Below are 14,412 nucleotides of genomic sequence, written 5' to 3'. Positions count from 1 at the left end.
TAGCTATGACAGAGTGGCTTAGTTCCTGGCCTAGAGGAAATTCTCAATAACTATTGCTACTTGAAAAAATTAAATTGAAATCAAGTACCTAGTACTATATATTTGTGAGGTAATAGTATTCTTTCTCTACATAGTCTTAAGCCAGATGACAGCAAAGAGCTACTACAAGGCTCCTTTTAACTCTATGCCAATTTTTAGAAAAGAAGGAAAAATTCAATATTTCCTATATTCCAAATTCAGAAAGTTTGTTTTGGAAGATTTCTGTCTAAACTGTCCCCATGAAGAGTTGGAAAATGACATGTCCAATGTATGGAATACTGGCCAATAGACTTGGATTTTGTCATGGGCTCCAGTAAATTATTTACTGTTTAAATGAAAAGAATCTATAGTTTTCTCTGGTTCTCAATTACCTCACCTATTCTCACTCTACTCCCAATAATAATAACAACAATAAGAGTAAAGTGCTTCCCAGGTTCCAGAACCTCAGATAAACACTTCACTGCTGTTATCATCATTTTTAATCCTCGTACAACTCTATGGATAGGTGGTATTGTATGCCCTTTTTATAAAGAAGAAAACTGAGACAGAGACGTTAAATAAATTGCCTAGGACTTCTCAGCCAGTTAACTTCAAATCTAAGTCTGCCTGACTCAACCCTCTAAATGATTCTATGGACTCCCTAAGCCTGCCATTGTCACCATCAGCATTCCCATAGCCATATATTGGAGGCAAATAGAAAAGGTGACACGGTTGTAACCAAAGAATAATTAATAGAACATAGATGGTAATAATTACCATTTGCTAAATACTTGCTACGTGCTTTAGATGTATTATCTCAATTAATTCACCATGATTAGCCTGAGGGGAAGGCATTATTGTGATTGCTATTTTCAAATTGATCATTACACATTGTGTGCATGTACCAAAAATCACATTATACTGCATACATATGTACAATTATTTTGGTCAATTATTAATAATAATAAACGCCAAAGGGAGGAAAAGTAGAAAAAACATTAGCACCTATAAAACTATTTTTTGTTTATAAAAATTTTTTAAAATCAAGAAAACTGAGCCTTTGCAGGGTTAATCAATTTAATAAAGATCATTCAATCAATACGTGGCATATCTTAAGTATTATTTATTTGATTCTAAAGTCAGTGCTTGTAATTACTGCACCAAACTAAACCCTAAATTTATATAGATTTCTAAAATAATCTTGAAGACAGGATGTTTCTATGTTGATAGAATATTTTGTTATTTTCATATCCATAATTCCCCATTAAAACATTTTTCTTAAATTCTAAGATATGTGAGATTAAAGCTTGCGACGGATTTAAGCCTTCTCAAAGATGGGCACTTTCAAGCAACAGGGCATTGGTCTGTGATCTGGCCTACACTATGTGGTCTACCTGGGCAAAGTCAAATAGAAGGTTGAGCTTCTATCAAGGGAAAGATGGCCTTCTTTCAGATTCTATTGCAGAGTGTGGACATCGATCAGCCTGGGTCATAGATGTAACAGGGTATCATATGTAAAGGACAATTTGAGGGGTGTGAAATAGTGATTCCACTTTCGCTGGCTCCAGCATTGCACAGATATGACATCCTCATATACCTACCAGGCAAACAGCTACTGAGGATCATTTCAAATCTTCTGGAAAAATCAACTAGCTCAAATCAATACTGGTTCCACCAGGATTTGTTTAGTTTCACTAAACTAAACAAATTAGTTTCCTAATCTGTGAAATGGGAATACTAATAGTGATCGCCTTACAGGAGTGGCTTTAGGATTGAATGAATTCATACGTGTAAGACACTTAGAAATGTGACACTATGTAGTAAGCATCCACTATCTCCTAGATGGGGTTGTTGTTATCTCTCAGTTTCTATTTGCCCCTCTGGACGATTCTTTGCAAAGTAAAGATTCTTTTAATGTGTCAAATGACATGTGTACATAATCATTTATTTGATATTGCAAAAGACTGAAAAAATTCTAAATTATGGGACTCAATTTCATAAATTATGTTTAGTATGGAATGCTAGTCAGTTATAACAAAGAATTAAGAAACTGTTATTAAAAATACCCCAAGATTTGTACTTAAATGTAAAAAAGAACATGCAGAAATGTGTTATATTGTTACCACTTGTAGAAAAAAAAGAGAATAATACACCTTAATATTTGTACCTAATATTTGTTTATATATCCATAAAAGATCTCTGATAACTAGTAAGCTAAAAAAATGTTTAAGTATTTTCTAGTTGGAGAGTGGGAACTGGGAGATGGAAGATAGGGGTGGAAAGATAACTTTTATGCTATATTTTTGTTTCTTAAATATTTTAAGCCAAGTCCCTACCTTGATTAACTAACTTTTCTATTTATACTTATTATTAATAATATCATTATTATTATTTCTTTATTATCATCACTTTACACATGCAAGAAGGGATCCTGGAAAGTTTTAACTAGAGAAAACTGAAAGAAAAAAATCAAAAGGAAAAGTTGTCAAAAAACATATTTCATAATTTTTTTGAAAGCTTGGTCAGCCCACCTACTTTGGATAATAGCACATCTTCCCATTTATCTGTGGTTTGATTGCTTAGACTGCCCATAGCCCTGTAATCTGTAAGATTATTTTTTCTTAACTGTAGATTTTATACTTGATTATATGAGTAACAGAGACCAGTGCTTCTAGACTTCTAACTGCATATTTCGAATATTCTAGCAAGACCAATTGAATTAGGGGATGTGTAAATCTCCTGACAGACCAGTCTTTGCTTAGCCAGCTGCTTGTAGGACATAGAGCCCAAGAAAATGAATAAATGAGAGTGAATGAAAGTTTTGAAGACTAACACAACACAACAAAACACAACACAACATCTAATAAGACTTACAGCTTTATTTCTGCTAGGAAAAAGGAAGGAAAAACAGTCATATTTTAAACAAAATATTTAAACAATTATTTTACTTTATCTAAAAAAGTCTCCAGAAGAATGAGATCACCCTAGGTTGGAGAGCAGGCTCTTTACAAGCTATTGCATTCCTAAATTTTAATTCAATTATAAAATCCCTCTATACAATTTCAGGGAGGCCTGGCTCATGGCTACCATACTCCCCACAGGCATAAACAGCAGATTAGTAAAGAATAACTCTGGCTCACTTTAGACTGAAGAAAATAATCTAAAAACATTAACTTGCATAGCCATTCAAATTATTGCTGCTTTTTATAAAAATTATCACAGAGGTAATTCTCTATTTTTTCCTTTCCCCTTTCTCCAAAACTCAGCAGTTCTTAGCAAAATTGTGAGCTACTTTCCAAATAAAATTTTAGGAAAGGTTTCCAAGCACATCTATGGGGCTAAAATAATTTTCGTGAAAGGAAGAGAAAAATAAATTAAATAAATAATATCTAATAAATAACTCAGACAACATTGATTATCTACAAACTTAAATGCCAGAAAATGCTAGCTTCGAGGATGGACCCTCCCACAGCCCTTCACAAAGGTAAGTGCGGTATACACTCAGAAAGCACATACTATGGCTTTATACGTCATTTTACTTGCCAATTTCCTCTAGGGCAGATTGTGATGAGGGGAACCACTTTGGTGGCTGATGGGGCTTAAGATCTCTCTGCAAGGCTACTTTCAAGTGAATTTACAAACCAAGGGTGCAAAGTACAGCAGGGTAAATGCTGAGAGCAAAATGGAAAAAAATAACTTATACTGTAAGGAGATAATAAATAAGAGAGGTAAACAGACAAGATACACATATAGTTGGCAGATTTTAGGGGATAGCTGAGCTATAGAAAATGACATACTAATATGTGTTATCGTTTTGTTAATTGGCCCTATTGATGTACCCTGCATGCTAAATGTATCCTTTCTGGCAGGAGCAGGACCTAATCTACTATCAAATAAGTCATTCAGGCTCCGGTTTGACTTAAATAACTGTCCTGGCAGATTGAACAAGATAGGAAAATTTCTCAGGTCTCATTTTCTGAAAAAAATACAAATTTATGAAGTTAGTGTTGATATAAAGGAAAGAGGAGTTACATAAAGAAAAATAAGCACTCTGCAAATTGGGTTAAACCTGTGATGAAGACATAGTTGGTAAAAATATTCACCAACCTTGTATTTCATTTCTGCATCCTTAAGTTTAGTCACCTGAAATGTTATTTACAATATGTAATAACATATTCTATCTCAGAAGTGAGGAAGAGGTAACAGCTAGTGTAGGGGGAGAGATAAGGGATTACATATATGTTGGAAAAATCTAACCTTGGTCAATAAATTGATTGGTGCTTGTCCTTCTGGAAAATATGTTGGTGTGGACAGAGGTGGATGGTTTTAATCATGTTTAACCAAATGAAATTCATCTTGCTTAAAAAAAAAATCTATTGGCTTTCCCATGGGCAACCATGAGCTAGAGAGAGTCCCTGAACTATGGTAGTTATTATAGCCAATAGCTATTTTATTGCTCTTTAATATAAACCTGTGTTGTGTTCTGATTCTAACAGCAGCACCTGAGCTGCATCAGAAGATCTGGAGCCCTCTGGTTATGGAGATCATGGTCTAAAAGACTTATCTATGTCCCATTAGTCATAGGAGTCTGAGGCTTCAGTGACTTGTTTGCCCCACCTCTAGTACTGAGAAAAATGGTTTTGAAATATTATCAAGAATAAAGTTGGCATGAGGCCTCTATTATGGTTCTCTATTATGGTTCTTCAAATCATAAGGAAGATATGTTCAACTTTTAGTCTAATAACAAATAGAGTTGATCTCTAAAGAACATGTTTTTTTCTTCACAGTGACAGCCATGTTAGACTTTTAGCTTCCAGGAGCTATTTTTCAATAGATACAAAGAAGTCCTATCATTAAACCCAAACAAGCTTTGCATTCTGTGAGCCAAGAGACATGCACCTTGTGTTCCCTCTGATAACTCAATTTGATCATTCTATGCATAGCATCCCTTTCCTATTATTTCTCTATTCTTTCAGTTTCAAGAAGTTGTCAGGAGTGATCACCACAGTTATAGAATTTTAGAACTGTAAAGGACTTTAGAAATCATCTGGACTTAGAACAATTGCCTCATATAAATACAATTTGTTTAGTTACAATTGCTAGTAAATAAACAAAGGCCAGAAATGGTAAATTAATTGGCATAGATTATGCAATGAGTTTTTTGCACCACTGGAATAGGGCCCAGGTCTTCTTTTCTATTTTCAAACGGTTGTTAAATCATCAAATATTTTCACTTGAGGACCCTATAAAGAAATCGATGCAATGTGAGGTGATGAGAAAAGAGGTGATAGATGAAGGAAAGTCTAAATGGACTTGAACTATTTTTATATATATATATCCATAGGGATCCTTTAAGGTCATTGAATCTTCAGCTCAACCACTCAACTTGTGGAAAATGTCTCCACGTCATTCTCTGAAACATTGAACTTACTGCCTCACTCAGTGAAGACTGTATTGAGTTGGGTCCCAATACCATGATGGGGGTAGGAATCATAGGACATGTCTATAGGAACATCATAACGGGGGGTACCAGCCTGAAAAGGAGTTGAATGCACATGCCCTGAGCTTAGACTTGAAGAAGGGTAATGTGGCATGAAGCTGTAGGATTTTTCTAGGTCAGGAGACCCATCTTGCTTCAAGGAGAAGTTCCCACTGATGCTCAGGGGTGGAGTGAGTGGGCCCTCGTAAGGGGGTGTACTGCAGTCAGGTAGATGACTCCCAAAGGACGATTCTCCCAAACTCTTGAATACTTGGGGCTTGAGATGAAGGAGATGTGTTTCCATATGGCCATAAGGAGGGCTAGGCAGCCCCGGAGACTGATAGTTGAAGTTGTGGACAGAGATGGCAGAGTCACAAATAGGAGATTTATCCTCATGCTTCTCCAGGAGGACAGACTGAGAGCCCAGTTGGAGACATCCAGCCACCAGGTTGCTTGTGGGCTGAGAGAGCCCTTTACAGAGCATCTCCACAAAGCCTTTCCCTTCAGGTGTCTGGCCAGTCTCCAGAACTTCAGATAAAGCCCAAATATAGTTCCTGGCCAGTCTAAGAGTCTCTATCTTGGAAAGTTTTTGGGTTTTAGAGTAGCATGGCATGACTCGCCTCAGGTTATCCAGGGCATCATTCAGGCCATGCATCCGGGTCCGTTCTCTGGCATTGGCCTTGACTCTTCGAGCCCTGAATCTCTCAAGGCGAGCTTTGGTCATCTTCTTTTTCTTAGGACCCCTTCTCTTAGGTTTCTCCCCATCTTCTTCCTCTTCTTCTTCTTCCTCAATACTGTCATGCTCTTCAGTTAAGCTGCTGAGCATCCCATAAGTACCTGGTCTGCTCTCTTCCTCCTTCACCTCATTTTGGGAACCCAGACCTTTGTCCATCCAGGATGGTGTGTTGACTAGCTCTCCCATCTCCTTGGATTTCACATAAGTTTTTGACATTTCCAGTCTCTGGAAAAGGGAAGTATCAAAGGTTAATTCCTGTGAGTACCTGATTTTATTTGAAACTAAACTTTTTTATATGTTATTATCTTGTCCAAGTCTTCCATTCTAAATGACAAATCCAAAACTGAAAGAAATTCCCAGAATACTCCTTTAGTTATGGCATATTATAAGAAAATATACTATAGTAAAGGAAAATTGACTTGATTATTCATTGCAGTGTTAGTGCCTAACTCTTTTTATTCTTAGATTTTTAATCTCTTGAACATTTTATACAAAATGACTGAGATATGAGTCCAAAGACGTATTTTTCTTTCCTTCCAGAATCCAGAACATAAAAGGGGAAAAATGAGGTGAGTATATAAATTACTGTCCAAATAGAGATATTTCTGAAAGTGAAAGAGTGTGCTAAAAATAAGTATATGTATGTAATAATTATCATTATTACAAAACAAAAACCCATCAAATAGTCAAATAAGCACACTGTTGTATATTTACACCATACAAAATAAAAAACTGTAGCAAGATCATTCAGACTACTTTGTATGTGTTCTACAAAAAACTACTCAATCTGTATTTAGAAGCATTTCACATCCATCTAGCCTATAACACCTATGTTTCTCCCCAGTATTGCTAACTGGTGGCCTCAATCATCTCCTTCAAGTTGTCCATGACACAACTGGCTGGTCCAACACATGACCATCAAACGTTACTCTCACTATCACCAGAGGAGCATTCTGTTTTTCAGTAAGCACTTTGTGTTCTGTCTAGTGTGAGTTATGTTAGAAGTGTTAGTGACATGGCATCTTGAAAGGATCATGAAAAGAAAGGAGGGTTATCACTGATCGTCTTTCAAATTTGCCCGTATGTTAAAGTGAGAACTCTTTGCAAATGCATCTCACACCATCAGACAAGACCATGGCAACAGTTAGGAGTGCAGCCAGTGGTCTACCAAACCTATCCAAGGTTTAGTGCAACTACTATAATAATACTTTGTTTAAAATGAAAAATCTGGAACAAATACTAGTGGAACTAGTGGAACAGAATATAGTGACTGCTAACACAAGTGAGGACTATTTCAGGCAAACACAGGAATAGCCTGACTACTTTAATTCACTAACACACTGTTTAATCAGAATTTTTCATGCAAAATTCACTATTTGAAAACCAGAAGAGACTGGTGATTTAGTAAACATTTTGTGTTCAATTCTGGAAGAATTTGAATTGTTTTAAAGCTTGCTAAGCAATTTTTAGGCATATGGTTTACCAAATAAAAGTATCTGATAAGCCCCATTGGGGCATCCTAGTTTACCAGCTACTCTTTGAAATATTAAACCCACTATCACCTTTTATTATGAGAAAGAGGTGAATGTAACAAATGTTTTCTGTTCTATGAAGCTTGAGCCTCAAATCAATGAACCCAGGGATTAGTATGTAGCTTTTAAAAATAAAGATATATTATTTGATTTGTTTCTGGTAATTGGAGCTTGTTTTCCTTGTAACCTCATTTACCTCCTATAAATAATTAATGTAACTGCATTGCGAAAACAGCCTAGGTTTCATGTTAATCAGCACGGAAATCATGTCAGCTTGACTTACTCACTTAATAAGGCTTCCTGGGTAAGCAGCTTTATTGAAAACACACATTGGAACCTATTGGTCAACTGGCTGCCCAGGCCAACTCAGAAAATCCCACTTTTAATATGGATGATAGAGCTTGTGTGCTGAGCTGCACTTCTAACTCAGGCAGATATCCAGAGGGAGGGTAAAAAGCCTAATTAACTTTCTGTTAAAGTAACACAGCTCTTCCAGAGGCAGGTGCACTCTAAGGCCAAAAAGGATGGAGTGGGCTTGGGAAACCTAATGCTCCCCATGTAATTATAATAACATTTGTATAGCATTTTAAAGTTTACAGAGCACTTTTGCATCCATTAATTCATATGGTTCTTATAGCAAACCTTTGAGGGAGATAGAAATTGTTATGCTCATTTTATACTCAAGGTCACTGTGGGTCAGGTAGTTTAAGTGATGGAAATGCAAAGATATAGTGCTGGTGGAGTGGGACATAAAATCAATTCTTCTTACTTTACATCTTAGGTTTTATGTTTTTCTTCTCCTTGTTCTTCTATCACAGCTACAGGAATAAAGAAAGGCACTTTGGCTTCAGGAGATGTACAGCAATAGAACTAAGTCAACAGGAGTGATCATCATCCAAAGGGTGTTCTTTGAGGTGCCTTTTAACACACGTATTTCAGGATTTCTTCATCTTTGAAACATTTTTCTCGTTATTCTCACCCATATATTCCCCCTCCCTCTCTTCCTCATCCTCCCCCTTTGTCTCCTTATCCTCATTCTCTTATCTTCATTATCATTATTATCACTGGCTCATACTGAGATGCATGAAAAGGATAGAAGGAAGGAAAGAAGGAAGGTGCAAGAGAGGAGAGTCTCCCGAATTGCCTCTGGATCTGAATACCATCCTAGCTGGGGGATTTAGCCTTTTTCACCATCCCTACCTCTGTACCTCTGGACTCTTATTAAGATCTGTCAATACTCACACACATCAAAATAAGTGAGATTGGGAGGATAGAATAGGCCACCTTTTACCTGTAACATATTTAGTGGTTTCTGTAAGAGTCAAGGAGCTGCTTTCAAATCAGCTTGTTGGTGGGTATAAATGCAAAGAATCAACTGACTTTGGCCAAAGTAATGAAAAGGTCAACCAGTTTTCTTTCACCTTTGTCCTCTTCTAATCATGAGAAGGACATAGATGGCTCCAGTTTAACTTCCTCTGTTCTTATAGATGCTGGTCCATTAACTTCCAAGAGAATCCCATGAGTATATAGTATGGTTTCAAAAGAATGGAAGCTAGAATAACACAAATGTGAACTCTAGTTTCAATTCTTTTAATTCCTGGGTTGTTGATCCCAAACACATTATATAAAGTTCTCTGTTCTTCCATTTCCTCTAATAAAATAAGGCTAGTATACAGGTTATATGATTCTTGTAAGAGAAATAAAAATATAATAAAGAATTTTATAGCTGTAAATGCTATTAAACATTTATATATTTATTTCCTGTTTTTTCTTGGGTTTTCTTATCTAATCTATTCACACACGTTTGCTTATTCAAAAATAAAAATTATTTCTCACAGATGAATAATAAAACAGACTGTATCAACTGGTATGTCTCTTATTATCTGAATATTACCTCTGATTGATTTAGAAAATCATCTGACAGTTACTCAGTAGCCTGTCATTTTTCCCATGGTGGGATAGACAGCACAGACTCCAGTGTCAGATTACCTGGACTCAAACTTCAGCTCCACTATTCACTAGATACATGAACTTAGACCAGTTTCATAACCCTTATCTGCCTCAGTCTCCTCCTCCTTAAAATGAGAATAATAACAATTCTACCTCATAGGATTATTAGGAGCATAAAATGAGGTGATATATTTGAAGCATTTTGAATAGTGTCATACATCATGAATTTCATGTAAGTATTAGGTATTGTTCTCCTAAACATCACCATGAATTTTTCTGGCCACTTGGACAAGAATAGGTACAATTAGAATCTGTTATTAATATTGATTTTATGTCAGCAAAAGCCAATGGCTTCATTTCAACATCTATTTGAAAAAATTTGAAAAAAAAAAAAATGCACCTACTCCTCCAATCTCCTATTGAAACTGAAATCAAATGTTCTGTTCTGCTGCAAGAGGTGAGGAAACCAAGCCCTATCAACTGCCTCCACTGAGTTGACTAGAACTCTTCCATCATATTCAAGATGGAAGTTAGCTCCCAAACTTTCATTATATTTTATAATTGGGAGAAAACAGTTGGTTTGACATTCTTATTCAATCACATACATTTTCAGGTTCATGAACCTTCTGTTTTGGGAATACAATTTTCCCACCAAAACCAAATGGCAGAGCTCTGAGGGTAATATGCAGTGTCTATCAAAGAGAAGTGAAAGCAGTGAAAGCCAAGACTTCTGAAACATAAAAATGTTTCTCTGACTTTTTTCACCTAAATATTTTCAATGCACCAAGAAAGCTAACAGGAAAAAAGTAGAAACATCTAGTTTTAAATTTGAGTTTTGAAAATGTGTGTACTGTAGTTCTGAGTTGTGATCAAAGAAACCAAGGGTTTTCTCCAAAACAGGTACCTAAATCTAATGTTGCTTTCAGCCTGTTAAGGAACCATCTCAGAGGTGTACTGAAAGAAGCATGAAATGAAGACTCTTTCTTCACTCACTCATTAAATGAGCATAGAAAAATTATTGCAATTATTGTACCCTTAGGGCAAAATGAAAATAAGATTGTCTTTCCTACATCATTTAGAAGTTTTCGTGAAAAACAAGAAGATAATGCAAGCACAACTACTTTGTAAAATTGTTATGCCAATGTGAGGGTTGGCAATTGTTTTACAGAAGCTGTTGAGAAAGTCTGTAGCACTATCTCACAAAGCATCACGATATACCATCTTAAGGTTGCCTCAATTCCTAGGAAAGAAATTAGCTCACAAATTATATAGGAAGTAGACTTGAATATGACAAAAATCAGTGAATACTGGCTCAAGGGCCAGAATCTAGCCCTTCCCTACACATACGCATAAACACATTCTGATCTTATAAAGTCCATTTTTAGCCATTTGGTATTTGGATTTTCCCTTATACCTACATAATATAACAGAAGTTTCCTCTTTCTACAGGATCCTGCAGTGAAATTTCAAGTTTAGCCAATTCTCTTTAATTCAAAATATTTCTCATATTTTCTAAAATTTTAAATCTGTTATAGCAAAATGTTTGCTTAGGCAATAATTGTTACTACCCAATATTTTTACTACTAGAGCCAAAGTCATTAAGCATTACTACTATGTGAAGCTGTCTTAGAATTCTTTCTACACTTTTACAAATTTTTTATTTACTGTGGAGATGTTTCAACTAATTAATAGGTAAGGGAAACTCACATGTGGATTTGTGATAGTTAGATGGTGTCTCTCCTCTTAAAAGCTGGTGATAATCTCTTTACCTTCTGATCTGATGACTAAATACAACAGAAGGGAGGCTGTCCAGCCCAGTTTCTAGGGAATCTAAGAACTAAACAGACTAAATTCTTTTCCCAGAGTTGCATAGTCTTGGCATTAAAAAGACAGAATCCAGACCAGGATCTTCACAAGTTGTACTGCTTCGAAAAACCCCATAGATTGTTCTATGCTCTTCTTTTCTACTCTACTATTTTCCCCTTTATTAATATATGTGCACGTGTATGTACATGCATGCACATACACACACATTTTGTCCAGCAAAGCCATGTAAAACTTCAGGTGCCATTGCCTCACATCTTAATAGTAAACAGAAGTTACTCAGTCCCTTACTTTTCCCTCCACGTGCTTCAGCATTTCACCTCTGTTTCCTCTGTCAAAAAAATGAGGGTGGGGGAAGGTATTTTACATTTCATTAGTATTTTCTGAGTATACTTTTTTGTGAGCAAATGATGAGTGTGAAGCAGAGAAAGGAAAAATAAACTTGGACAATCTTTTTCTTCTAATTTCCCACCTGAAAGAGCTGAGGCAAAGGAAATTTCCCCCACCTCATGCCAACTATTCAAGTATTTTTAGTAAACCAAATCGTTAATGGTGAGAATCTACCCCGAGGACTTTCCACAGTCTTCTCTGATTCCTCATTCTGTTTTCCTTTCCCTGCCTCCCCCTCCGTCCTTGCATAGCCCTAAAATGCTATAAGCAGAGTGGTGGATTGGGTCAATTCTTCCAACCTATTTGCTGGGCCACCTTGGAAAAGCAGTTAAACTTTTCGACATTTTCACCACTAGCAAAATGAAACAGTGGCTTTTACGGGAATTGGGGTAGATCATCTGTAATCTTCACTTTATTAAAATGACTGTGAGTGTCTATGTGTTTTACTTTGGGTGGCAAGTGCTATGCAATTTAATAAAATTATTTAAAATGTTTATATTTTTCCCTAAGTGTTCCAATTCACTAACTTCCACATTCCAAGTTTCCTAAGTCCCGCTTCCTCCTGCCTTACCCAGAAGAGACTTTCCTCACCCCAACTACTCTTCTAGGTGAGTGGGAACTTCCCACAGAAACTTTAGCCGCCTTACTTCCCCAACCACTGGCTCACCTCGGTCATTGGCAGTTCCTGGAGTGAACTCTGTGAATCTGCGTCTTAGAGGACAGTCAGAGAAGCCAAGTCTCCCTGACCATCCAGATCGTAGGATAAAGAGATGCTTTCAGCGATCCATGTTAAACCCGGTTGTTACCTCTTAGAGATTCCACCGGGTCTGGTTTCTCTGCCTGCGCCTTATTCTACTCCTTCCCTGGAGTTCGGTATGCTCCTCAAGGACGCCTTCGGGCTGACGACTCTGCTGCAGCCGGTTTAGTCGCTCTTCAGTACCTCTTCTCCCTGGTTAGCTCCCCGGAGAGGAGCTTTCAGGACCACAGCCTCTGGGCAGCTCCTGCTCTCTGGCCAGAGCCTCTGACTTGCTGCAGTTTTGATTGCTCTCGCAGCTGACCAGGGAGGAGTGATGTTGCCCAGAGTCTAACTCCTCCTTTTCCCCAGCCGAAAGACACGCCCACTTGAAAGGCTCCTCTGGCCAGGTCCAGTTTTGCCGCCTGTTTGTTTGTTTAAACAGAGTTGGGGGTTGGTGGAAGCGGAGCGAGGGAGGAGAGTTGATGAAGTTGAGGAGTAAAGAAAAAGAGGACTGGAAAGCTTTGTGATTAAAACGGTAAGAAATGGAAGCGGAGTAGTACGGACAGAATGGAGAAAGAAAATTGGGGATAGACTTGGAGAGAGCTAAAAAGGGCAGATGAATCTGCTGATCCACGTCTGAAAAGAATCAAAAGGTGAGAAAGGTACGTGTCAAGGACACAGCATGAGTGGCTGCTTCCTTACACATGTGGACTGGGGTCTTTGGCTTTTAAACTTCAGAGTTCTAAAAGTAGAAGGAAGAAGTTTATCTCTCCCATCTTTTCAGCAAGTTAAAGCTACTTTCATTAAAACTTTAATTTGTTAATATAGATGAAGCTTATTGTACTGTTCTTTCAACTTTCTGATCACTTGAAATTTATAAAAACAAAAAGGAAATTAATAAAATCCTACATTTTAAGGACACTTAGTTCTTTAAGTTACAAGCTGAGATCTACTATTGTTTTTCAAAAATACATCATTAAGCATTCACGTAGAAAAAGTCCCCTTAAGTAGTAATGAGCTTAGAAGAAGAGAAGCCCATAATAATTCCTAAAACTCCTTTGGTATTAGAAGGTTGAATTAAATTGCTAGAAGACAGAAAGAAAATTACGTCTGGAATAATTTAAATATATAGATATTCATACTACCTTATTTAAAACTTCACCAAGGAAAAATAAATGACTGTGAGCTTAAGATACCAAAGATTTTGTAATCATCTTGTGTTTCCAAGAAGAAAAAAGAAAGGTGCTCAGATTAAGCAATTGGCTGAATGATCTTGAGTAATGATCATCAGTTTTCATATCTGTAAAACGAGCTGATCACTTAAGTTTTTCCATCAGTAGCCTCATAGAATTCTGAGTCCAAGTTCAACTTCTTTTAGAAATTGACTTGAAGGATAATTCCTCAGGCTTTTTGGCAAAAGGCAAAATCTTTCTTTCTGAAAAGAAACCAGAGTATCCCTGGCTTTTTGAGAATCACATGATCTAACAACAAAACTAACACATGTATCAAATAGAGATGAAAAACTATTAATACGCCTGTATGCAAGGAAAGTTGTAGAGAGCTGAAACAAAAGATAGTTTCACTGCTCATAAAGTTGAAAGGAGTATCTTAAGTGCGAAAATTGTTATTTTTAATTCTGATAAAAGTGTCATGTGACTTGTTTTTCACAGAAAAACAGAAAATAAAAATTAGCACTTTTTTCAGTTTTCATGGGAAGTTATTTATTTTCAGCAGCTCTTTAATCTCT

General features: G+C 36.6%; 1 protein-coding gene across 2 annotated transcripts; it reads right to left on the bottom strand.

Annotated features, from left to right (window-relative positions):
• Window positions 1-2,877: 2,877 nt before the first annotated feature.
• NEUROD4 (neuronal differentiation 4) lies at window positions 2,878-13,526 on the bottom strand. 2 transcript variants are annotated; one of them, XM_009180898.3, is made up of 2 exons: window positions 12,736-13,526; window positions 2,878-6,458 (listed from the first exon to the last, which is right to left on the bottom strand). In XM_009180898.3, the coding sequence occupies exon 2, from the start codon at window positions 6,447-6,449 to the stop codon at window positions 5,454-5,456; it is 996 nt and encodes a 331-aa protein (XP_009179162.1). In that variant the 5' UTR covers window positions 6,450-6,458; window positions 12,736-13,526; the 3' UTR covers window positions 2,878-5,453. The 2 variants fall into 2 exon arrangements, with proteins under 2 accessions (XP_009179162.1, XP_003906563.1); XM_003906514.4 differs by having other exon boundaries at window positions 12,597-13,099.
• Window positions 13,527-14,412: the final 886 nt, after the last annotated feature.

The sequence above is a fragment of the Papio anubis genome, chromosome 9 (genome assembly GCF_008728515.1).
Source record: "Papio anubis isolate 15944 chromosome 9, Panubis1.0, whole genome shotgun sequence".
In the NCBI taxonomy this organism is placed as follows: domain Eukaryota; kingdom Metazoa; phylum Chordata; class Mammalia; order Primates; family Cercopithecidae; genus Papio; species Papio anubis.
The sequence above is the reverse complement of the archived record's forward strand: the minus strand, read 5'-3'. Positions and strand labels throughout refer to the sequence as shown.